The 25,894-nt window shown below is 41.3% G+C and overlaps 1 protein-coding gene and 1 non-coding gene across 10 annotated transcripts in view; one reads left to right on the top strand and one right to left on the bottom strand.

Annotated features, from left to right (window-relative positions):
• The window catches only part of SH3D19 (SH3 domain containing 19), a 150,718-nt gene that overhangs the window by 79,611 nt on the left and 45,213 nt on the right, over positions 1–25,894 (top strand). For 5 of the 9 annotated variants that reach the window (XM_036031892.1, XM_036031891.1, XM_036031893.1 and 2 more), the window contains exons 3-5: positions 18,683–18,723; positions 23,006–23,046; positions 24,628–24,670. In XM_036031892.1, coding sequence (XP_035887785.1) covers positions 23,031–23,046; positions 24,628–24,670 — 59 coding nt within the window. In that variant the 5' untranslated portion in view covers positions 18,683–18,723; positions 23,006–23,030. The remainder of the gene's footprint in view (positions 1–18,682; positions 18,724–23,005; positions 23,047–24,627; positions 24,671–25,894) is intronic. The other 4 variants (XM_036031888.1, XM_036031887.1, XM_036031890.1 and 1 more) reach the window with 1 other exon arrangement.
• LOC114504365 lies at positions 14,119–14,228 on the bottom strand. The gene has a single exon (XR_003685143.1). It is a non-coding gene; the product is annotated as a U6 spliceosomal RNA (small nuclear RNA).

Genomic DNA, 25,894 nt, shown 5'->3' with positions numbered 1-25,894 from the left:
CCCCGCCATTGCCTCAGATTTAAGTCTTTCAAGCCACGGCATAGTGGGAGCAGACCAGTTCTCAAGGCTTCTTGGTAATTAATTCACATTGTCACTTTTAAGTGGGTTTTTGTGTGTGTGTGTGTTTTCCTCTCAACATTCAGCTGCAAGTGAACTTTTTATGAGGCAGGAACTAAGACCTCAGTCTTTGGAAACTTACTGTCCAAGTTCTACTCCTGACTTCTTTATTAAAGCTGTAAGACCTTGGACATTTACATTACAAAAATTCTTTTGTCACCTGTAAAATTGGGATAGTAACAGTACCCTCTTCTAGGGCGGGTGTGTGGATTAAGTGAGTTAAAAGGTGTAAGGCATTAGAACCGTGTTCAATTAGGTTAGCTATTATTATTGGAGTGGATTAGTTATCAGGTCCACCTCTCTTCTGGTGGATTAAGCAATTGATTCTTAAGTGGAATTTAAGTTGGGATCTTGGAGTTTTTTAAGTTTCATATTTAAAAATTAGAGTAGTAGGTAGAATAAAGATCATCCCAACGTTTCTAATAATGTTACATTATAGGTGAGGAAACTGACATTAAGTTATACAGTTATGCTTGACAAGGCTGAACCTGAACCTCAGTCCCCTCACACAGCTCACAGAAAAGTCTCAGAAGGAGTCTTGGTCCTGAGCCCTGCATGCCCTGTGTCTCCAGGATTCACTTATAGATTTAACGCAAGCAGATGCTTTATGTACAAGGGTGGGTCACCTCTCCTCTCTTCTCTTGGACCCTCTACTTGCATAAAGAAGCAACTTGATCTAGGTATTTAAATAAAGTAGTACCCTTTTGTTTCTTTAAACAGTAGCCGCTGAGAATATAGCCTTTAAATCAGTTATGGGAACAATCTATGGGAACAAATCCCATAGATTTGTTCTGGTAAGACTGAAGCAAAACCACAACTTGCATGTATGATAGGCCTGTTGTTGGAAGGATGACAATTTAAATAACACCTCCATGAAACATTGGTAAATGCATACTTGATATCAAACAGATGTATTTGGAGTCTCTGTATGATAATATATTTGCAAATAGAATTTACTTATATTCCACAAATAGTTTCTGTGTGTGATAAGCACTTTGCTAGGCATGCTAAACCCAGGTAGTTGAAATTTGAAACCCTGAAAGATAAATCTACAGAAATTTTGCCCTACCCTGATTTACTTTAAACTCTGTTGAGGTTAGCAGTCTTCCCGTCTTCTGAATTGTTCTTCTTTTCACTAGTACTTTTCTTCTTTGTAAAACACCACCCTGAATAGTCTGTCTGTCTGTCTGTATGTGGGAAGCCCCATGCATGGGCCTACCCACCCTCACTCCTCAGCTTGAATGTCAGTGTGAAGCAGCATTGAACAATGCTGCCGTTCAGCTCCATGTTACACTAAAGCCTGTAGGGGACCTTTTCTAGGACCTTCTGTAATATCTTACAGAGGAAACATGGAAAAATAGAGTTTGTGTATTAGTGTTGAACAATATACATACATAGTTGTGACAAATGTCACAGTCATGTAAGATGTGAAAAAATAGGGGAAACTGGGTGTGGAATTTGTGGAGACTCTTTACTATCTTTACAACTATTCCACAAATCTGAAACTATGAGAAAAACTTTACCTTTATTTAAGAAAAAGATTCCCCTCACAAAACATACATACAGAATTACTATGACAGCGTAATTGCAGCAATTCAGTATTAGCATGGCGAGGAGCTTTCATTCTGCTTCACCAAATAACATAAGATAAAATGGTCAAGACCGAATTATTCAATAAGAGAAAGGTCATTGCTCTTATAGGAAGTCATAATTTGAAAACAAAGGATATTTTTCTGTTTTGCTTTTGCTTTTTTTTTTTTGGCTTTGATATGGTGCATCTTTATTTAGGGGTTTTCCATGCTCAGCACTAGCCCAGTAACAAGAACCAGAAGTTCAAGGTGGGGTCAGAGACAGGGATCTGGTCCAGCCCTTTCCTCTGGAGATGCTTCCGCACCATTCCTACAGAGAGGAGGTGTGGGCAGTAAGGCCCCACAGAGATGGGAAGGATTTTCCCCAAAACCTGTTTCCACTCTTTGTGGCTGATGCTCGCGTATGCTGCTGACTCACATACGGGTGCTTCCTGAAGGATGATATCCCCCTGAGAGACTCAGTGAGGGCCTGGGGTTGCCGTGGGCTGCAGCGAGCTGGAAGCATCCAGAACTGGTCAGCAGGACCTGGAGGTTTACATGGGCAAATGTTCTGTCACTCTTCTACGAGCCATTTGACTTTGTCACTTCGTGCTGCTAAGAAGAAAATAAACACTCTGATTCCCACCTGAAATCTCACAAAGGCAAACCTAAACCCCACAGGAGCTACATGCAGAGAGGAAATCCAAGGCCTGGGTTTTCACACGGTTTCCCCAGAGCACTCAGGCCCCTGCAGAGGCACAAGCGGAGCCTGGCGCTGCGGCGGGGGGACCGTGCAGAGCAAGTGTTACAGAACACACAAGGGGGGGGGCCTGGGACGAGATACTATTATTAAAAGGCCTCGGTCTGTTATGTCCGCCGCCCTAGGAAAGACGTCTCTCAATGCCAGAGATTCGTGAAAAGGAAAGAAAATGTTTATTTAATGCTATACTAACTTAAAGTAGTGACCTAATGTCTTTATCAAAAAAATCCTAAAGTCCCTAAAAACACCCACCAACACACAGTCCTTCCTTCCTTCCCCCTTTGCCCAGTCCAGAGTACCGTGTCTCAGGAAAGGAAATAGAAGTCCATGACTTAGGCAGTCTTCTGGTTCTTCCCAGTTAGAACTCCATCTCGACTGGGAGACCTCCCTGGATTCCCGGCACCCTCAGCTGAGTCGCCGGGATCTCTGCTAAAACCAGGTGGTGGTTCCCCCTTCTAAAGCTGTGGGGGTCCCCACTCTGCCAGGCACGTGGTCCTCTCTCTCAGGGCTGCAGGAAGGGAGAGTCCCCACTCTGCCAAAACTGCATGGTTCTCTCCTCCAGGGCTGCCGCGTGGTTCTCCCTCTCTCAGGGCTGCAGGAGTCTCCACTCCGTCAAGGCCGTGTGGTTTCCCCCTCTCAATGGCTGCCCTGTCCGTGTTTAAATCCCCTGCGCCAGTCTTCTTCTGCAGCCCCATTTCTGACTCCTCCTACACTTGGGCACACTTGCCCTCAATCTGCTGTCTTCTCCAGCTTTTCTGGTCGCCATCGTGGGTCTGGGCAGGTGTCACCCCATGTCATGGAGCCAGTCTTCTCCCAGCTCCCACACAGGCGCTGTAACTCAGGGGACCTGCCTCCCAGGTCCCATCTTGGGGGGAAGGTCCCTTTCCATCCCCCTGGCCTTGAGCATGGCCATAGCTATTTAGCATATCTAAGTGACCAGCCAAAGGCTATAGGTATGCTAAATGACCATGCCATGGATTAGCTGCAAAGCTGCCCTGCATGTTCTTGCTCTGTGTGCCCCTTCCCCCAACTCACACCTGTGGGGGAAGGGGTGAAGACACCTTAAAATCTCCTGGACACCTTGAGTTCTGGACCCCATTTCAAATGCCTATTTGGGGTCCCCCCTCTTGGCTGCACCCTGTAACACAAGGGGCGCAGACAGCAGGGCTCAGCCTGTGCAAGAGGCCGTGTGTGTGCCTGCAGGCTCCAGTGGCCGGAAGATTCCTCCTTTATTCTGAGACATGTACTTGACCTGTCTGATCTGGCTTCTCCTTTATATCCTTTGTTGTAGGACTTCTGTTCAGCTAGATTTTCAGGCAGTTCTGAATGATGGTTGTTCAGTCGTTTAGTTGTAATTTTTATGTGGTTGTGAGAGGATTCAAGTACCCCATTTACCTATGCTGCCATCTTAACGGGCAACCAGCACTTTTACTGTTTCCGAGCGTCAGGGATCTGGGAGCAGCTTAGGTGGGTGGTTCCGGCTCAGCGTCTCTCGTGAAGTCACAGTCCAAAACAAACACAGCTGATGAGATGTTAGAGTTAAAAGGGGACGCAAGTACAGTCACGCGCCACACGATGATGTTTTGTTCAACAGCAGACCTTGTTTATGATGGCGGTCCCATAGGAGGATTATAATGAAGCTGAAAAATTTGTCAGCTACTGACATCATAGCCGTTGCCATGTCATTACAGCGTGTTTGCATTTTCAGCTAAGTGCTATCACACAGGGTCAAAAAGTTAAATAAAAAGTTTGCAAAGTAAAGCTGTCACAGTAAGCTAAGGTTAATTTATTATTGAAGAAACAGTTTTTATAAATTTACCGTAGCCTTAGTGTAAGTGTGTGTGAAGTCTGCAGCAGTGAACAGGAACGTCTGAGGTCTTCACATTCCCTCACCACCCACTCGCCCACTCACCCAGAGCACCATCCAGTCCTGTGAGCTCCACTTATGATGCCCTGCACAGGTGTGCCATTCTCTATCTTTTTACCATATTTTTATTGTACCTTTTGTGTGTTTGGATCCACAAATGCTATTGTGTTACAATTACCTGTAGTAGCCAGTACAGTAGTAACATGCTGTACAATTTGTAGCCTAGAGGGCAATATCGCCTGGGTGTACAGTGAGCTGTACCACCTAGGTTTGTGTAAGTTCACGCTGTGATGTTCGCACAATGACAAAATCACCTAATGCCACATTTTTCAAATGTATCCTGCTATTAAGCAATGCATGACTATAGAGTCTTTGTGTTTAAATTTTAAAACGTGGCCTGAAGTTCAAAACATCTTGATCACGGGGACACAAATGAACGTACTAAAGGCAGCTTCCTAATTACTTCGGCACACTTGTATCTCGAGCACAAATCAACTTTATTACAGTTGATAATTACAAGTTTATGAGTCTGGCTCCTCACCCAAAAGCAATTGTTCACCTTTGTGTCTCAGGCTTGGTACATAACAGATGATCGGTTAATGTTTCTTAATTTGGGAGGAGATACTTTCAAGTGAACTAGAAACAACTAGAAATCTGACTACCTCAAGAAATGTGTTTCTTTTTGAGGCTCCTTGCAAAAGTAAATAAGTGAGGTAGAGAAAAGCTTTACAAATCAGTATTTGTGGATTGGTTTTCTTTGCAGGCTGTGGTCTTTGCAGGCAGCTAAAAGTCACCCACAATAGTCCTGCTGCCCTACTACCAAGGACTGTTTCACATCAGCTGACTTTTCAGGGGCTGCTGTTGTGGAATGTCCTGTCCCAAGAATTCTACCCAGTGCTTCTTAGACTCTTGGTGCCAGGGTTGTGAGGTGCAGTGGCTTGTGGGAAGGAGGCGGAGTCAAGACTAGAGCTTTGCAAGCATGTCTTCGATTCTAACCCCACCACCGACAGTTACATTTCTCTGTGCTTTCTTGTCTCCACCTCCTCTTTCTCCTTTTCTTGACATTCCAGGAGGAATCCCAAATATCCTCTGACTGGGCTCAACTCAGCATGCAACAGCTGTGGCCAGAGGTTCAGCTGTCAGAGTATTTGTCTGGAAGCAATATGTGTAACTTGATCACACCAGCTTTGGGTGTTCAGAAAGGCTTTCTCTTTGTCACTCCATCGAAACAGGAATGGTATTTGTCACCTAGACAGGTGGACCTACAGGTAGAGGGAGTTACTACCTGTTACTACTGTTAAGAAAAAAGACTGTCTGCCTGTACATCTGCCTGTGTGTCTGCCTACCTGTTCTTTCATCTGATCATCCACACATTGATTTCAGTTCACTTCTATTATTATAAATTCTTGCAACAGGAAGAGCCTTGGCCTTAGAAGCAATTAGTATATCTTATAGACATTTGTAAAATGACAGAGCCATTAGTTAAAGGTGTGAGCAGGGTGATCTTGAGTGCCACCAGAAGTTTGAATTGGGACTGGACTGTCCTGCCAAGCCAGTTCGAAAAACGCCAGCACTGGACTAGCTGGGACCTGGAGGAGTGACTCTGGCTGTGGCTGCTGCAGGAAGGTAAATGTCACTATTCGTGTCTATCTGCACAGTCTTGTCAGTGAGAATATATGTTATTACTTCTTCAAGTTTGCTTATGCTTTAATCTCTCTTTCAGGTGTCTTTAATTTGAATTGACATCCATGATTAGTTCTATGTTTTTGATATTTTTAGAAGATTCTAGATGTCCTTAGGTGGTTCCACATTTCCTAATCTGTTAAGATTGTGAGCCTAAAAAAAGGGAAAAAATCAAAACTAAAAGCTTGTGTGTCTCCTTTTCTGTCCTCTCCACCTAACCAACTGTAAGCTCTTCCTGCTGGGGCTCACTGTTCCCCTCTTGTCTGAGCACCTGGGAGAATCCCTGGGACATAGGAGACACTAAGGAAATAATAGTTACATTAATGTTTTTTTAATTCTAAGTGTTTATGTTCATTTAACTTGATTATTAAGTCCTTATTTTTTTATTTTATGGTTAAGCAACATAGGTTGGTGAAATATATAGATTGTTTCTCTTTATAAGCTCTTTTGAAATTATGTACGTGCTGCTGTTCATACTACAAGAGAATCCCAGGGATTTTGGCCCCAGAATGGCATGTAAGACTTGACCTCAGTCTTTTCTGGAGAGTGACTTGATTATCTGAGGGTGTGAATGTAATTTTAATTATTCAATGGTCATGAATTTAACATGAACCAAATACTTCATTTTGTTTTTGCCATAGCAAATCTTTTTTAAAAAACCTAAAGTTATCAAAGGAATGTTTATTACATGAAACTTGGAAAGTACCAAGGCATAGGTAGATAACAAATCATATTTCTGTACCTCTCAGAGACAACTACTGTTAGTTAACATTTTGGGCCTTTGCAGTGATGTGCTGATAAGTGTTTAACAGCCAGCTCCCTTAGTGTAATTCTAACATGAATGTCAGTTGATATTTTTATCGATATTAATGAGTAAGATATAGGTCAGAGTTTCCACTCTTTTTGTCAGTGACATTGAGCAACTTCTTTACTTATTTGGATAATAGTTTTCAAATATTAGAAGAATGTTTCCTCGATTTTTTTGTGCGATTCATAACGTAACAGCTACAAACAACATGCTTCTAAGTTGGATCTGCATTATTAACATTTTCTCCATTAGTTTTTTTTAAAGATTTTATTTATTTATTTTTAGAGAGGGAAGGGAGGGAGAAAGAGAGAGACAGAGAAACATCAATGTGTGGTTGCTGGGGGTCATGGCCTGCAACCCAGGCATGTGCCCTGACTGGGGATCGAACCTGCGATGCTTTGGTTTGCAGCCCACACTCAGTCCACTGAGCTATGCCAGCCAGAGCCTCCATTACTTTTAAAAGTCTAGACAATCAGTAAAATGATAAGTTAGGCTCTGGTTTACCATTATTTGTGTAAATACACCTACTGTGGCCAATTTTAGGCTACCCACATGACAGCGCTGGTGGTGAGTGGGGAAGAGAGGTGCAGCACCACGTTGCTGTGTCGTGTTGCTGTGTCGTGTTCCACCCTGAAGACAGGACAGACACAGTGGCTCGCGGGAGCAGAGATAATAGTAAAGGTGCTGAGACAGTCAGGAAAGGATGAGTGTGGGGTCTTTATTGCCTTTGTTTTTGTGTGATGTATTTAATTATAAGTACATAACTTACGTAAGTTTAAGTAAGTCACGTGTAATTTTAAATAATGGCTATGTTTAACAACTGTCCTGCCAAATTTCTGAAAATGTAATTGTTAGCTCTCTTGAGCCAGTATGAACTGACTCAAGCACATCACTGAAGAGATTTGTTCTCACTTTTCTTGTATAAATATAAAATATAAATATACACGTTCCCTTATATATTTGTGTGTGTGTACATATGTATATTTATATTTTAAAGTAAGATTTTAAAACTAAGATTGGGATCATGGTGAGTATTCAGGTTGGGGACCTGTTCATCTACCGCATAGGAGGAAACTGATGTCAGGTGGTCATGCTCTGCTGCTTTGCCAGACTGTGTATACTCCAGGCCGCTTCACAGCACGTGTAGCTGGTTGCACGGGAGACGAGGTGGGAGTGGTTGAACAAATGCCTCCTCTCTTCAGTGTCAAGGGGGGAGAAGAGGCCGGATGAAACAGGAGCAGCATAAAGTAGCAGGCTGCTTGTTGTAAGGAATGGTGTCAGTGTGAACTTGGTTGCTCCGCAGGGCAGCGTTGCGCCTTGAGAGTGTTCCGCAGCCTGGACCTGTCGTCCGCAACGGAGTGCTCCCTTCACTGCCCACCTGGACCCGTCTGCCATTCTCTCCCCCATTCTCCTCTGTGTCTTTTTGCTTTCTTCCTTAATGCTTCTTTTCCATGCTTTCAGAAGGCAAATTTACTCTCTGTGAATCTTTTTAAATATCCTGAAAAAATATGCCCTGGCTGGTGGAGCTCAGTGGACTGAACACGGGCCTGCGAACTAAAGGGTTGCTGGTGCGAGTCCCAGTCAGGGCACATGCCTGGGTTGGAGGCCAGGTTCCCAGAAGGGGATGCGTGAGAGGCAAGCACACATTGATGTTTCTCTCCTTCTCTTTCTCCCTCCCTTCGCCTCTCTCTAAAAATAAATAAAATCTTTAAAAAATATCCTGAAAAAATAAAACTACTTGTTTGGGGCAGTTGTGCTCAGTGTCTACAGCTTTATGAACACCCATACACTTAAAGGAAGGTATCCTCAAATATATCTATCATATGTATCCTAAAACTTCCTTTTCTCTGGGTTCCGCAAAGTAGAAATTTCATAGATTAGGATATTTCATGTGAGTATTGGGGTCATCATTTTATAGTTCCTTGGGCTACCAGATGGGTTCTTGGTATCTAATGGCAAAGTTTTCCAGTGACCTTGCAAAAAAATGGATGTTACCTGGTGGGCACGCTGCTTCTACTCCTTAAGTAATGGAGAAATTGGAAGGGCTATTAAATACTTCCGGTAGAAGCTGTTGTGCGTGCCCACTGTTGAAGTTTGTTTTCCAGTCCCGGAGAAGAACAAATACATCCACGTGGCGTTCAAATGGACTCAGCTGTCTGTGTGTTCCGTTCTGCATTCTCGGTCAAAGCCTTTGGCTTCACCACAGGAACGCTTTAAGAATGGCTTGTTTTTGAAGGGCTTGGTTAAATGAATTTTTAAAACTGGATTTGTTTTTATTAATAAAATAAAGACCCTTTATGTAATCACGTCGGTTAGATTTTGCTGTTTTGTACTTTATTAGTTCATTGTTATTTCCCGCGCCATAGATAGAGCCTATTGTGTTCTAGCTTAGACATCAGTGAGATGTGCTGAGAAGACAGAGGTGCAGGGCTTTAGGAAGCGCTAACAGGGCAAAAGGAAGGGCGTCGCCAACCTGAAGCCTTCGGTCACATAAAGCTAAAAAATGTGTGGCTATGGCATTCACCTTACAATTTTTTTTTTTTACTTACTAGTATAGGAAAATCTTAGTTTCTCATGACAGCTTAATAATTTAGGCATTTTTATTTAAACCAAATTATCTGCCTCACTATTTCAGATAAAAAAAGGAGCTAACATTCTATAAATTAAACTTATGTTAGATTTTTAAAGTCAGTTTGAAACTGACTGAATTTATTTATAACTTGTTGGAGATGTCACTAAATTAATACTTTAATCAGTAACAGTTGCTTAAAATATGTATTTATTTTTGCAGTGAAATATAGCAAACTGTCATCCCTTACCGCAGCTTTATTTTAATCCCATATCCCATAAAGAATAGAGAAACAGGAAATCATGTTACTCACCTTTTTTCTTTCCCTGCTGCTTTCTACTAAACCTGATTTTTCATACTTTTTTATTAATAGAAAAGTTTTTTTTTTTTACAAGAGAATATCATACTGGTTCATTGAGGTGAATTTTGTCTCATTTGAAAGCTATCACATACTCAGGCAATATCTTCTCAAATATGTCTCACACACCCCTTTATATAAGATATTTTATATAAGTATATAAGATATTTTTTCGCTGGCCCAGCTCTGAATATCAGCTGCTTCTGAAACTTTTGAATTTGGGTTCTGTCTGGTTTTGACGGCCACGTCACCCGGAGGCACCAGGCACCTGTGCCATGCAGTTATTTCTTCTAGGTTTTAATACTAAATGATTCAAAGTGAGTAAGGAATGACGTCAAAACAAAAACCAAAACTATTGGGCTATACCAGCTGTACCTCCACTATAAATAGACTCACCAGGTTGCATATGGAGCCTAGTTCTTCTCCTCCTCCTTTCCTTCTCCCTACCCTCTCCTCCTGTATCCTTAATGTGACCTAAAATTCAAATGACAGATACTCTCATTTGCTTACCTATAAAAGAATAGGGTTAATTTTAGGTTATTTTTAAATGTGAGGTTGGTTTGTGTAGTAACAAAGTCTTTTTAGATAACTAAAAGCTGTAGCCAGAAATGTTAGGATTAAGAGATGTTTACCATAACTCTGACCTCAAAAAAGTGTTATCAGGTATGCCTCGGAGTTTATAGCAAAAAGTGTAAGAGGTGGTGGCATTACCTCATTACCACTTTCCCCATCCCCACCCTGGCTTCTAGCCTTTTGCATAATAGGACCGAGGGAAAGAACATGGATCATACGATCTGATGAGAACACACATATTGGAGTACTTCATAAATGTTTAGTAAAAGCCAAACTAATACCATAAAGCAGGCTTTTTTTCAGTAAGGTGATAAACTACTATGTTGTAAGAAACTTTTTTTCCTCTTTTCTCCCTGAATATATTTTTTCTCTTGGACAGAGCAGAGGGCATTTACTTGGTGTTTGCTTCTTATTATATTGGTGTTAGGACTCTGTCCATGGACTGTGATGAAAGAAATACTTGTCTTTAATTTTTCTTTCTGTAATATGACCCAGTGACTCTGTGGATTTCCACCAAGCCTTGTGTCCTGGTTTCTCCTGCCAGGTGGGGTGCCCTGGCAGTCCCGTGTCTATTGCAGGAATTCTCCCTGAACCAGGAAGTGCCCAAAGGGACGTGTCAGCCTCTTCTGCTCAAAGCTCTGCTGAATGTGGTTTTTGGAACCAGGATGACAGGTTTCAGGGGAGGGCGTGTGTGGTTTATTGCATTTTAAAGTTTTTTTAAGAATTCACTTGTTCTGCCCTGGCTGGCGTAGCTCAGTGGATTGAGCGCGGGCTGTGAACCAAAGCATCGCAAGTTCAATTCCCAGTCAGGGCACACATGCCTGGGTTGCAGGCCATGGCCCCCAGCAACTGCACATTGATGTTTCTCTCTCTCTCTCCCTCTCCCTCTCTCTCTCTCTCTTTCTCCCTCTCTTCCCTCTCTAAAAAATAAATGAGTAAAATCTTTTTTTTAAAAAAAGAATTCACTTGTTCTTCACATATGATCTAAAATATTTTATTGTACAGAATCTGATCACGCAGAGAGGACTTTAAAAATTGGCTTATTTTTTTTTAATTTGCCATGATTATTTTTAAATTTAAGTTTCACATGCAACACCATTCCAGTATATATATTCTCCAAAAAGAAGTTTATAGTGTAATGGAGGAAATAATACACCAAAATACCTTGAATACAGGTAAGAAGTACATGGAAGTCCTTATTTTAAGAAAAAGTAGAAGTACAGAAATGGTAAGCTCCTCTCTTGTCTGTCTGCTTCTCCCTCGCGTACGAGCCCTGAGGACCGGGACCGCGGCCTGCTCGGCCTTCCTTCTCTGGGACCTCGCAGGATGCCTGGGATGGCATAAGCATTACGTTTCTTGGTTGAAAATGAAAGCTGACTCTTAACCGATTAATGTATGCTTGCTTGCCTTTAGTCGAAAGTACAGAATTCATCAGCTAATAAGATAAAATTTGAAAAGTTAAGTCTGTGGATGTTTTGGAGGCTCAAGACTGAAATTGCCATGTACTGTCTAACATGTTATTATTCCCTCACCTTTTTTCTGGCAGTTTCTTTCCCATGCTATTCTTTGGTGCATTTTACCAACAAATAACTTCTGATCATCAAATTACATTCTGTATTGCTATGGATTCAGAAAAGAGAGGGTTGGATTCTAGCCCTTTTTGTCTTTGTAGGTTTTCTTTGTAAAACTTTCTGTAGATTGGTTTAGGGTGAGTATTTTGTTAAGACATAATCCCAGAAAGGTTTACTCTGGCTGTGAATTCCTGGATTCATTCAGTAGATGCTCTGAACACAGTTACACATCAGACACGTGTGTTCACATGTGAAGAGATCCTGTTTTCACATGCTGCAGTAAATGCCATCTATTTAGGCGCTGACTTGACATTATGTCCCAAACTGCTTCTCAATATACGTTGTTCTTGCTCTGCAGCATGTAACATAACCCCCTGGTGCAAGTTCTAGCTGATGAAGATCACTCTGTGTCATCGTGTCTTATTATATACATGGTGTGAGATTTAGCAGCATATCAGTAACGAGTTTATGCTGCTCATTTACTGGGAATTCCCAGAGGCTTAACTTATAGAGAGACAGATTCTAAAGATGGTGTGCAATGAAAAACTGCGAACAGGCAGAGTTACCCCGGAAATACCATTAATTGACAGAAAGTACAGTATTTGTTGCCAAATTAGGTGCCGCGTTGGAGTCTAATGCACAGTCTCTGAGGTTGATCCTGGCCAGTTTCCCACCCACTATTAGAAGATAGTACTGTTCTTCATTGAGCATCAGATGCTCATCAAGGTGATATTTTAGATGAAAAATACCCATTTTTAAGACATTAGAGCCAGGCACTTTAGGCAAGATGTGGATACAAGACATAACTGGGAGTTGGAACCATTCCAATTCCAGCAGAAAACCAGCACAAAATTACTCCCGGGGATTTGCTTATTAAACAGACTGTGGGTAGAATCATATGTACTACTCAAATTGTATTTATTTCCCTCTGAGTAAGATCGAGTTCACATTAGTTCAGCGAGCACTTGACACGGTTTCACTAAGTTGCACTATAAAAATGAGCAAAAGATAGTCTCTCCTTGAGAAGTTTGCAGTCTAATCAGGAAGTCAAGACATGTATATGTGAAAAAAAGAAAAAAGCACCTTAGAGAAATGGGAAGGATAGAGCAACATATTCGAATTTTAAATGTACTGTGTAGTTATTAACAGAGTCGAAAGCCTCTTTCAAGATCTTTGAACACTTTTACGGGGATTCTTGCCTAGCAGAGCTGCTGATTTCCATGCCCATTTTGTGAAAAGCATCATGGGAAGGATGACCCGAAGGAGCCAGGATCTGTGTCCTCAATGGGATAATACAGTGCTCACAAAAGCTTTGTCTGTTTTGTTCTCTTGGCTTTGTTATTCCTTCAATTTAGGCTTTGTAGGAGATTAAGTACAGGAGATTAGGTGTATGAGAAGTATGCATTGTGAAACTCAGAATGGTTATAAGTAGTGAATAATAATTACAACTGAAATGCAAATGGTCAACTATTTGAATTTGTAAGGTAGAGTTATGATAACTATAGGGCAACTGGTGTGGGCACCATAGCTCCAAAAATTTCAGCCTTGTGTATGTATGAACCATAGAAATTTGTGTATGGGAAAATAGGGTAGTAAATATAACATTTTTTGAGCCAAGTACTGTTCTATATATTTTATGTAGTTTTTATTTGGTTTTCGTAACAAATCAAAAGATAGTCATTAGTGTCCTCATATTACAGGTCAGGAAACAATTCCAGCAAGTATGTAAATTGGCTGAGCTCATGCAAATAGTCAGTCTCTGGCTGGCTTCAAATTCTTTGCTCTTGCCATGACAGTAATGATACCCCAGGAGGTAGATCGTGCATCCTATTTGCTTTCCCTCCATAGCTGTCATGCTCACAGGTATAACTATCAATAGAATTCACTTTACAAATTTCATAATAGGTAGAATGTGTTAATGGAACTCATTTAAATGTGTATTAACTTTATTTGTCCTGAAATTAAATATGTAAATAAAGGTTGCACATATGGTTTGCTTGTCCATGAAAAAGATTAAGTAGAAAAGTACCTGATAGAACATGAAGGATGTTATATTATAAATCTTAATTAGTATAATTGGCTTGTCATGGTGATGATAAAGTGACCTCAGAACTCATATACCTTTCAGAGTATTATTAAGTGTATTTTGTATCTCCATCATTTTTTTAGAGGAGGACAACACATTTCATTTTATTTCAATCAAATCACAGCACTTTCTTTTTTTTTTTTTTGCAACTGCTGCAGAAAAATATGGAACGTCTCACAAATTTGCATGTCATCCTTGCTCACGGGTCTCGCTCATGCTAATCTCTGTATCATTCCAGTTTTAGTACATGTGCTGCTAGAATGAACACTCAATTATTTTTCTTTACTAATGTTTTGAAATAATTTTTTTAAATGTATTGATTTTTTGAGAGAGAGAAAGGGAGAGTGGGACAACAGTTTTTTTGTTCTACCTGTTTATGCATTCATTGGTTGGTTCTTGTATGTGCCCTGAGCAAGGATTGAACCTGCTGCAACCTTGGCGTATCGGGGCGACACTCTGACCACCCGAGCTGCCAGCCAGGGCCTCTTTATTAATCTTTGTTGCTCTGTAATTTTTAAGAAGGAATCCACCCTCTAACCATACCCAAATTTTAAACCATGGCAGTTCATCAGAGATTTAGAAGTAAAAAATAATTTATTTTCATTAGTTTCAAGCAACCCCACTTATTCTTTTCTATTCCCTGCAGTTTGTCAGATCTGGTTCTACATATTGTGAGGGTGATATTAACTTAGACACTATTAAAATGGCATCATAGCTTTATATTTATCTCGGTGGCAAATATTATTTACTAACTCATATATTCTCCTATTACATGACACTGCCTTGGTTTAGCAGGTAATATCAGGTGATAAAAGTTGGACTGATACGCGCTCAAGATGAGAATACCTGGGCATTATATTCGATGAGATAATTGCTTTCCGTTTTCAGAAGCAAATCCATGTTCGTCCCAGGCTTTGTTTATCAAAATACATGAAATGATTTTTTCCTGAGATGCAGCAAGTCAAGGACTTTTGTTCAGTGGAGTCCTAAAATAAGTATCATTTTTTAAAAAAGTGCAGGTAATCCTTGATTGATAAATGCCTGACTTAATAAAGATTCTTTTCATAGAATGACTGATTTTCCATGTTGCTTCCTAGGAGGACTCATTTTTCCACCTGGTATATAGCATAGTACCATTTTTCCAAAACTGTTCTTGGTGCTAGAAATTTCTTTCACTTCTTTCATCTGTTCCCGTCACTGCCTTTGCCCTGTTCCCTCATATCCAGCCCCCAGTTTTATCCCACTACCGCTGCCATCAGCCTGGCCATCAGAAACGGCAAAGCCAGCTTCTTTCCTGTCCATATGGATCCGGCTCCTCCTTTTTGTTGCCAGTAGCTCAGTGTTTCTCACTTGAGGGCAGTCTCTGCCGGGCACACTTGGCAGTGTCTGCAGACATTTTTGCTGGTCACAACTGGCAGGGGGCTGAGGGAAGTGTGTCTTTGGCATGTAATACGGAGAGAGGCAAGGGATGCTGCTAATTATCCTGCGATATTCAAGACAGCCCCCCCGCCCTTCACAAATGTCAATAGTACACAGGAGAGAAAAGTTCTTTTTTCTCAAAAAAAGAACTTTTCTCTTTTCTCAAGGAGAGAAATCTCAAAGAAAAAAAACTCTTTTAAAAACATAAACTGAAGCCCTGGCTGGCATAGCTCAGTGGATTGAGCGCGGGCTGCAAGCCAAAGCATCGCAGGTTCGATTCCCAGTCAGGGCACATGCCTGGGTTGCAGGCCATGGCCCCCAGCAACCACACATTGATGTTTCTCTCTCTCTCGCTCTCTTTCTCCCTCCCTTCCCTCTCTAAAAATAAATAAATAAAATCTAACAAACAAACAAAACATAAACTGTTAGCTCTGCTATCTGGATGATATCAGACTCCAGAGGGAGAACCTACCAATGGTTGTATGTAGGGTCAGATGTTTTGTGGTGCCCCAAAGATGATGAACAAACATTAATGACAATAGCATCTCAAGTTTATTAAACACACACTTTGTTCCAGGCACTGCATACAATGCTTTAATGGATTCTCCCTCTTACTCTTTGTAACAACCTCATGAGGAAGTTGGATTGTCCTTGGTTTTACACATGAGGAAACAAAGGGCCTTAGAGAAAGTAGTTTGCACAGAGTCACAGCAGCCAACAAGGGTAGGCACCAGGAGGGAATATGGACAGTTAGTTGGAAGCCAGATCTAGCTCTCTGAACCAGCTGTCTCCCCCTCCTTTGATCAGTGGTCCTGGGGCCATGGCTGCCTCCATGGTGGCCACCCTTCCTGGAGGCTCCCTGCTGAGATAGGAGCCTGAGCTCATGCCAGGGGAGGACTCTGATAAGTTTTCTCTTCACACTATAGAGTGGGAACCTCACCTCTAGCCCTTACTCTGCAGAACGTCTTCTGACCTCAGCGTTTGCACCCGTAGCTACATCTGAGCTGCGGAAATCATGTGCACTGCACAGCCAGCATCTCCCAATACTACTTCCCATGGAGATGTGTTGGACCACGGGCCATATTTTTTCTTTTTAATTTTCCCTTCGAGGAAACCTGTTAACCTCTAAGAGAAGACTTTAAACTTGGAGAGTTTGGACAATGCAGTTTTAGGCATAAAATTTTGGTTGGTTGGTTGGTTGGTTTATAGATCTAGTCTAAACATGATACTGCAAATCTTGAGAACTGCAGAGCCCGGGCTGACCTCAGTCAAAACTCTATTTTGTGTCAAAATTTCCACCGTTCCCTAACTTTTTATTGAAGAAACACACAGAAAATTGCATAAAGCGTACAGCTCAATGGACTGTCACATCTACTCAGCACCCCAGGAGCCCCGTTTCCCCCCGTATTAATTTCTCAGGGCTGTCGTACAGATGCACACACACCAGAGCACCAGAAGCTGGGTATTCGCAGTTCTGGAGGCTAGACACCTGAGCTCAAGGTGGTGTTGGCGGGGCCATGCTCCCTCTGAAGTTCACACTCAGATCCCGCTGAACCTCTTCCTAGCTCCTGGGGGTTTGCCGGCACTCTCTGGTGTTCTTGGCCTGATGCTTTGTTACTCCAGGCTGTGCCTTTGTTGTCACAGGACACTTTCCCTGTGTGTCTCTGTCTTCATGTGGCCTTCTTCTCAGGAAGCCAGTTAGATTACATTAGGGGCCCACCCTACTTTAGTGTGACCTCATCCTAACTAATTACATCTGTAGTGACCTTATTTCCAAATAAGTTCACATTCCGAGGTACTGAAGGTTAGGGTTTCAACGTATTTGTGTGTGGGGTGGGGGGATAGTTTGACCCGAGTCCCCTCATGTTCCACCTCAGTGTGGATACCTTTCCCCTCCACAAAGGCAACAGAGGACAGAGGGTGTTTTCAAGCAGGATTACCGTCCCACCAAATCAGTGTCAATGAGCAAGGGAGTTAAGATGTAGACTTTCAGTAACATCCCTATGTCTTGCGGGGCACACTTGGAACTTTGGCTTTTTGTCCTTTCTTTCTAAATACCAATTTTGATGTTTTACTTACTGTACTTGCATCAATAGGCACAATATTAACATACAGATTCACTCTAGTTTTACTCCAAGAAGTTTCTCCTAAAACCTTCAGTCAATCTATTTGTGTTTTACTGCTATTACCCCTTCTATATTACTTCATGCTGTTTACTTTCAAGTAGAAAGCCTTCAAGATATTTTTTAAAAATCAGTATTGCTGAAAACACATGTTTTTATATTATGGTTCTAGGTTCTTGATATTGAAGACCTCCTAGTGTATTTTTCCTTCTGCCGTGACAGAATAGTGTATTTTTAAAGTACCTCTCCCATAAAATGGACTGCTATGTTGTTGTATCTCCCTTTCGTACCTATCTAAGAAACTGCAAGAGGATTTATGCAGGTTACCACAGTCACAGATTTTAAAAGAGCATAAACTCAAAAAAATAAGTATAAATTTTAAAACACCATTCTGAAAAAAAAAACTGAAGAATTTTATAAACAAGAACTTTTTTTTCTAAATCATATCATTAAACTTTCATGGTTGTATGTTTTTTTCTAAATGATTCCAACACACACAGTCCAGCTGGTATGAATAAAGACAAAATACAAACAAACAAGCAAACAACCCGAAAAACTAATAGCATAAACCTTTGCAGTTCTAGGTGGTTTTGGCCAGTGACTAAACGGAGGCTCGGAAGAGTTCTGTGATTTGCCCATGGTTACTCAGAGAGGCAGACCAACCAGCTAGTGAATAAAAATCCCTGCAGAAGACTTGTATTTTTAGGTGGTGATGTTTTAATTCTGATCTTAGGGGGAAATGCTGCTTGTCCTCAGGTCAGATTGACTATAAAAATGGTCTGTTTTGACCTGAGAAGATAGGAATTCCAAAGTCAAACCAAAGAGCAGGGTGGGGTTCAAAATCCTTTGAGCACCATGTAATTGCCACCTGACTTCAAGCCCTCACTGGAAGGCACAGTATGTAGGTAGCTATAAAAGCAACTTCAAGGCAAAATTTTATTTATACTGCAGATATACTTCACCAGCCTCCTCACCTCCCATAAAACATCTTAAATATCAAAGGCAGTTGTTAAATGTTTTTTAATTTGTGTTTTGTAAAGAGGATAGACCAGTAATTAATGTGTCAAACTTGCTGCTTTTGGCACCATATAGAGTCCCAGAAATGACCTGGTGTGATGAATGATTCTTCTTCAAAAGGACTAATGAATGTATAATAAGTTTTCTTTCTTTCTTTTTCTAGCCAAGGACCCTTGTCATCCATTAGAGCGGTAATCAAGAGATGTAAGTTTGTTTTTTCCTGCTCTACATTTTCCTCTGTAGTAATTTTAAGTGATGGTGTAGATTTCTAGTGAGTAAGTCATTGTATTTCATGAATCTTACAAAGAATCCAACAAGAGGAGCTTCTCCTAAGGAGCAATAAGCCATTTGAGATACGCTGCCCGCTTTTCAACTTTCGTTTATTGATAAGCCAGTTCTTCAGAACAAAATTTTTATCTTCTAGAACTAAGCTGTTAAAATAAACCTGGATTACCTAGTCAGTTTCTGTGATCTAATGTAAGTTTTATGGAACCACTTTTATAGGTAGAGACACCTGATGGGCTTGAAAAACATCAAACGAGTTCTGTCCTCTTTGATTCATTTGCTTCCACAGTATTTTTATTTAACTGTGAGAATGCCAGTGGAGCTTGGCTCACACTTCCACATACAAGAGAGAAGTGCCCAATAGAATTCTCCCAGAACAGTAGGTTCATACTTACCAACTTCATCTCTTGGTTAAAGCTTTAAAATGTACTTTTGGTGTGCAGGATTTTAACATCCTTTTTAATAAAAGGCTCTTAAAAGATTCATTTTCTAAATGGAACATGAATTAACCTGTTATAGAAAAGATAAGGCAAGGATTTTAGATGTTCTTCACATTATTTGAGCTGAGATCACCACCCTAAGGAGGATGTGTACTATTTTTAGAAATATAATTTGTAAGAGTTAGTATGGATTTAGGATATCCACAGGTTTTGAGGAGCATGCCTTTGAACTTATTGCAGTGAATGGTTTTTAAGGTAGCAATACAGAAAAATATTCCATGGTTCTCCGTGTTTCCCCACATTTAATTTTTGTTGTTGTCGGGAGTGGCGAATTTTAAAAATGTGGGAATGCCACAGTTTATGTTGAAGAGTTCAGATATGAAAATAAAAAAATCATGACAACTTTACATGCCTTAGAGCCCTTGCGGTAAGAGTGGGGAGAGAAAGAAGGGGTAATTTAAATAGGAAATTAAAGTCTGGAATTTAGGCAAGAATGGCTTCCTGAAGATACAATTTGGGGGTAATCAAGGTTATGGACAAAATCCTGGGAACAGCTAACCACGTAAGGAGAAAGCGTGGAGAATAAGAAGATGACAAAGGCCAGAATCTTCGGAAACAGTGGTGTCTGGGACCAAGGTACGCCTTGCAGGTGCTGTAGGGCCAAAGACGCATGATCCCAAAACCCAGCCCTGCTGAGCAGAGTCCTCCCTTCTCTGAGTCCCGTCCGCTGGCCCCTGCCTGTGTTCTCCGGCTTCCTACCTTTCCTCTCTCTTGGGCTTCAGGACTTCTTTGATGGGGATTGTAATCTGTATCTGACTTCCCATAGATCCTCGGGGTGGATCTTGCTTATTACCCTGAGGCCCCAGGTCATGCAAATATTAAGGAGAAGGCAACTAAGGAGGAGTGGGCAGGAGAGGCTGGAAAAGAATGATCGGCATAATAGAAAGACTAGGGTACTGCTGTGTGTTAGAGGTCAAGGGAAGCGAGGTTTTGGGAAAGAATGAGTGAAGCACAAGCAGCTCTTAGTGCTACAGGAAGGTCAGGCACGAGGCAGCTGCGAACAGGTCATTGTATGTGGCACTTAGGAGGTCAGCGCTGACCTTTGCGAGAGCAGTTTAAGTAGAACATTGAGGCTGGAAGGCACACTTCAATTTGAACAGTGAATGGGATATGTAGAAGCCTGGACAGCTGGGGCAGGCTACTCTTCTATGAAATTTGGTGGTAAACAGGAGAAGAAAAGATTGTAGCTGGAGGGTGCGGCAGAGAGGAGGTGTAAACGCGTTCACAGACTCTTTAGGAAGAGGAAGCTTGGAGGTCCCTGTAGGTAGCAGGGAAGGAGTCAGTGGAGAGGTCAGACTAGAGCCAGAAGGAAGAGGAGACTGGTGAAGCAACCGCAGCAGAGAGGGAGGCGGTGGAACAATGGGAAAGCCCTTCGATGTTTAGGGGAGACGGCCGAGCACGTGATGCCGTGTGACTGGTGTGGAGAATCACTGTGGCATGCCTGCCCGTCTGCCCTTTTGCCCATTCTGTTAATGTAAGAAAAAGTTGTAAACCGCTCTTGTCCTACCCAACCCACTATCCCCGAGATGTTTGCTTTACTATCCCAGGCGTAATCATCCGACCCTGACACAGAGAAAGGCCTTATCACATTTTAAGGCAGTGTTCCTTAACTGTATGGCATTTTAAATTCTTTCATAATGAGTATGGTTTCAGTCAAGCCTTGAGGTCTTTTTTCATTTATTTTGTGAGCCCTAAATATTTTGGGTAAAGTTCTTAAAGTGCTCTGACTGGATATGTCTGGAATTTCATGCTTTTCGTTAACTTTTTAAAAGAAAATTATTCTCTGAAATGCAGAAATAGCTAATATGAATCTCCTACTGAAGTCAGGCACTGTTCACGTACATTATGAAATAATGGTCTAGGTGGTAGGTTAACCTCATTTTGCAGATGGCCAGGACACTGAGTCTCAGAGAGGTTAAACGGCTTCGTAAGGTAGAGCTGAGCTGTGAACCTGGAGTCCCAGACTCCGAGGCCATGAGCGCCCATTGCATGGACGTTCTTGCTATCATGTCACGTGCATCTCGCTCACACCTTGTCTCAAGCTAATGTGGTTAGTTATTTTTTTATTATTGTGGTTTTCGTTGGTAAGGGTTATAGCAAGGATGTTATTATAAATATAATAATCCTTCTGTATGTTTATTTCTCCTGACCATCATTTAATTGATACTTTTGAATTATTTAGAACGAGGTCAAGCATCCAGCTCCCCTGGCTCCACAGGGAGTTACAATGCTTCAGAAAGCAAACTGCCCCTAGCCCTCCCGGTCACAGGTTGTGTACCCTGGGATGACTCATTTACCCGCTCTGTGTCTCCGCCCCCCACCCGTATGGTTGGGACAGGTTGGGTGATCACTGAGGGGCCTGTCGTGCTCACGATCTTCTTAGAGCATAGGAAGAGTTGTTATTAGAACTAATACTGCAAATCCAGATTGCAGTCTTTTATAAACAGCTGGATAGGAGTTTATTTTGTACTTAGAATTTAACCATATGAGGTAGAATGGTTTCAGCATAATATACCACAAAATGATATAACTTCAACTGAAAACACTGCCTTTATTATGTGGCCTTAATCCAAAATGCACGAAAGACTAGCAGCCTTTGGCAAGGGCTAAAAGGAGCATGTTGGTCTGTATGGGCCTTGGTGGCAAATTCAGTTTTCCTGGCAACAACTACATCAAGTCTGGTCAATCTGGGAAAGTGAGAATAGATTAAGCGGGTAGTTAAGAAATTAGCAAGAAGAGCCCTGGCTGGCGTAGCTCAGTGAATTGAGCACGGGCTGCGAACCAAAGTGTCGCAGGTTCGATTCCCAGTCAGGGCACATGCCTGGGTTGCGGGCCATGACCCCCAGCAACCGCACATAGATGTTTCTCTCTCTCTCTCTCTCTCTCTCCCCCTCCTTTCCCTCTCTAAAAATAAATAAATAAAATCTTAAAAAAAAAGGACTTCATCTTTAAAACAGAAAAAAAGAAATTAGCAAGAAGAGTATTAAGATACTACATGAAAATCTGCCACGAACACCTGAAGTGTTTCCAGTTGCTAAACCTGTTCAACACGGACAAAAAGTGCCAGTGATTCCATAAGGATCAGGACAGAAAAGAGATTTCATACATGAGTGAATGTGAAAAGAATCATCGGAGCAGGGGAGAGGGGAAAGCGCTGCATTCGGAAGGATGGAAGGGTGTGGAGATCTGTGAGTGTGACTGGGAGACTTGCTTGCTCTTCATTAGGCTGCATCCGGAGTAGGGATGCCGCTCCGCTAACCATGGGGCACCTGTCACCAATATCCTCCCGGGGGGAAAGGGCAGAATCAAGAGAAAAGCCGCCAATTTAGAAGGATGTAAACTGACTACTAAATTTCCTTTTAAGTAACTTATACTTTAACATAGATGCCTATTGAAGTAGCAGATTGATTTTCTTTCACAAAACGTTTTTCTGATATTTTTTGCACTGTTGTTAAAAACTATAGGTAGATTTTTTCCTGTGGTTACGCGTGTGTGCATCTGGCCTGCACAGACACGTCTTCGCCACTGCTCGCTTCTTTACTCCCTGAACAGTGGCTCGCCGACTTTCCCTCTCCGCGGACGTATGCAGAGTGGCACGGCAAGACAGTCTTGCTCTCCACTTCCTTTAGAGCATAGGCAACTGGGGTCACGCCTTTTTTTCTCCCTTTCCTCTTCTGTAACCCCTTCTTTTTTTCCCTTAGCACTCATGAATAGTGCACAGCAAAAATGCCCCGTGGAAGAGGTATGTTTGTGACAATAAATAACACGATGTCTCGTATACAAGCGCTGTGTCTGCTGATTCTGGCTTCAGCGATGCTGGCGATGTGATTGCAGCACACTCAGTGCGCCTCTGACGTAATGAAACCGTTCTCCCTAATCAGACGCACCCCTCGGAGCTTTAGTTTCCCTGTCCTCTTATTCCAGTAGACAAAATGCACTTCAGCTTGGCTTGACCCTCAATAGAAAAGTAAGTCAAACCAGTTGACGATAGTAATACAGGACATTCTCCAACTTGGGATCTAAGGGTTTGGGTTGCACATGTTGGGTCTGCTTGGCCAACCCAGAATAGACTGAACCCAAAATTTCATTCCCACCTCCCACCTCTACCCCTGCCTCCCCAGCTTTGTCAACCTCCTTGTTCACAGAGAATCAGAAGTTAATAAGAGGAAGAAAAAAAAGGCTCATACCATCAACCTTTATAAATCAGAAGTATTGAAAAATTAGAGTATTGGAGAGATATAAGGACAACCATTAGAAATAGTTAATATCTGAAACAAATTCCTGTTTATACAACAAATCATTTCATTATAGCATTTGAAGATTTTTCATTTTTTAAATGGTTGTATTTATTTTTAGAGAGAGGGGTAGGGAGGGAGAAAGAGAGGAAGCGAAGCATCGAAGTGTGAGAGACACATCGATCAGCTGCCTCTCACTCCCTCCCAGCTGGGGACCTGGGCCACAGCCCAGGCGTGTGCCCTGACCAGGAATCAAACCCACGACCTTTTGGTTTGCAGGCGGGCACTCAACCCACTGAGCCATACCAGCCAGGGCTGACGATTTTTTAAAAGAGATATTAGAATGTGCTCCTTGAAAATAGGGATATTATTCTCTGTTGCACATATGTGTAATATGTGACCCTATATGTGAATATTTTCCAGATCATCTGATTAAGATAATTGTAAAATAAAATTTGGAAAAAATGTAAATGATCTAGCTTTTTGAGTTAGAGGCTTGAGGGAAAACTGAGTGTGGCATATGTAATAACATATGCTATGAACATGTTTATAAAAATGATTTGAACATTTTTTGTATTTATTATTTCTTAATTCAAGTACTAAAATAACTTGGAGATTGTAAAACTCCAGAAATGTAGAAAACAGACGAAAATTTGACCACTGTCACCCTCTTTACAATAGAGTACAAACAAATATTGCAAAAGTATAGTCCTGGATCAGAATAGATATTGAACAAATTTTCCCGCCCACTGTTATTTCATGTCATTATAAATGCTCTTCTGCAATTTCTTTTTATGGCAGTCTTTTTTTCTCTGTTCATTCTTTAAATTATTTTCAGAACTGCAAAATGTGCTTTGGAGAGCTTTTCAAATCTATGCTTTCTTATGAATTCAAATATATAATTATAATTAACTTGATACCATATGAAAAGATCGTTTTGATTTGCTTTTCTACTATGGATATTAGAATCCATTCTATATGATGTCAAGTACAAGTTAATTTTTTTCAGTAATACTCCCTGTAAAAAATTAAACCTTTATTTGAATATAATAATTTTATGCTATATCAATGTATTCTTTCTTTTATAGCTTCTCGGACTTCTATTCAGAGTGATCTTCATCGAGATAGGAGGTATGCTTATATTTATAAGGGGGAGCATATATTCTGCTAATAGTGAAATACAAGTATGTTATCAGTTAGCAAATTAAATATTTCTTTTTCTTAAGAAGTGTATTATAGCATTCTGCCTCTTCAGACCATTTCTTGAACTAACCTGTGAAGTTTGAGTGATGAAGAACTTGCTTAAGAGACGAAGCAATACAAGCCTGAAGTGTTCTTTTTGACAGTAATTATTTACTGACATCAATTTGAAAATGTTTATTAAGCAGCTGTTACATATAAAGCATCATTGGAACTGCTTCAAAGAAATGCTGTGTACCTCATAACTCAGTAAATGTTGCATAGATAAATGGTTGGATGACAGGATAAGGAATTAGATGGAAGAATAAAGAAATGAAAAGAGGCAGGCATAGATTGATAGATAGATAGATGGATGAATAAGTGGCTAGGTGGCTGGCCAGAGAAAGAGGAGAAGTAGGGGAAGGAGGACTGAGTCACAGGATACATAGAAGGAAGGACAGATAGGTAAAGGGCTGAACGGATGGAAAGGTGAATAGGTGGATAAATAGATGGATGGATTTTTATAAGATATCCTCCTTGCTTTCAAATATCTCACAGTATGCTATCAGGAAAGGAAGAACAAGGACTTTAGAGTGAGACATCACCCAAGTTCAAATCCTGACTTTACTTTCTCACCATGTGACCTTGGGCAAGCTACTGAACTCTTCTCAACTGTGCTATCCCCATCATTAGTTACAAAGTAGACCGACCTCATGAGGTGGTCATAAGAATTAATGCAGGTAGAGTGGTTAGCTTTTATTATTTAGTAACTCATTATTTAGACAAAAGCTGTAAACAGAGGTTCTTAGGTAACACCATTCAAACTTAGTCAGCGAGCAGGTTCTACTGTTTCACAAGCTAGCATGAGAGTGTGTCTGCGCACAGATTTGATCATGACAGTGCTTTTTGTTTTTATTTTCCATGGAGTGCTAGAGAAAGGAAGGGCAGGTACCATCCTCCCTATTTGTTAGAACAGAAAATTGAGGGTCGGAGAGGTTTATTGATTTGCTCAGAGTCACACAGTTGGTGTTGGTTAGGAAATCAGGTTGAAGAAGAAAAGATTTAAACATGAAACTGTAGGTCGAGGGTAAGAAAATGAAGGAAGTCGTGCCTCAATCACTGTGGCTCCTCAGCATTAACAGTGAACCATCAGATTCGCGCACACAACGGACCAGG

The sequence above is a fragment of the Phyllostomus discolor genome, chromosome 8 (genome assembly GCF_004126475.2).
Source record: "Phyllostomus discolor isolate MPI-MPIP mPhyDis1 chromosome 8, mPhyDis1.pri.v3, whole genome shotgun sequence".
Taxonomy (NCBI): Eukaryota; Metazoa; Chordata; class Mammalia; order Chiroptera; family Phyllostomidae; genus Phyllostomus; species Phyllostomus discolor.
This window is presented reverse-complemented; position numbering and strand designations above follow the sequence as displayed.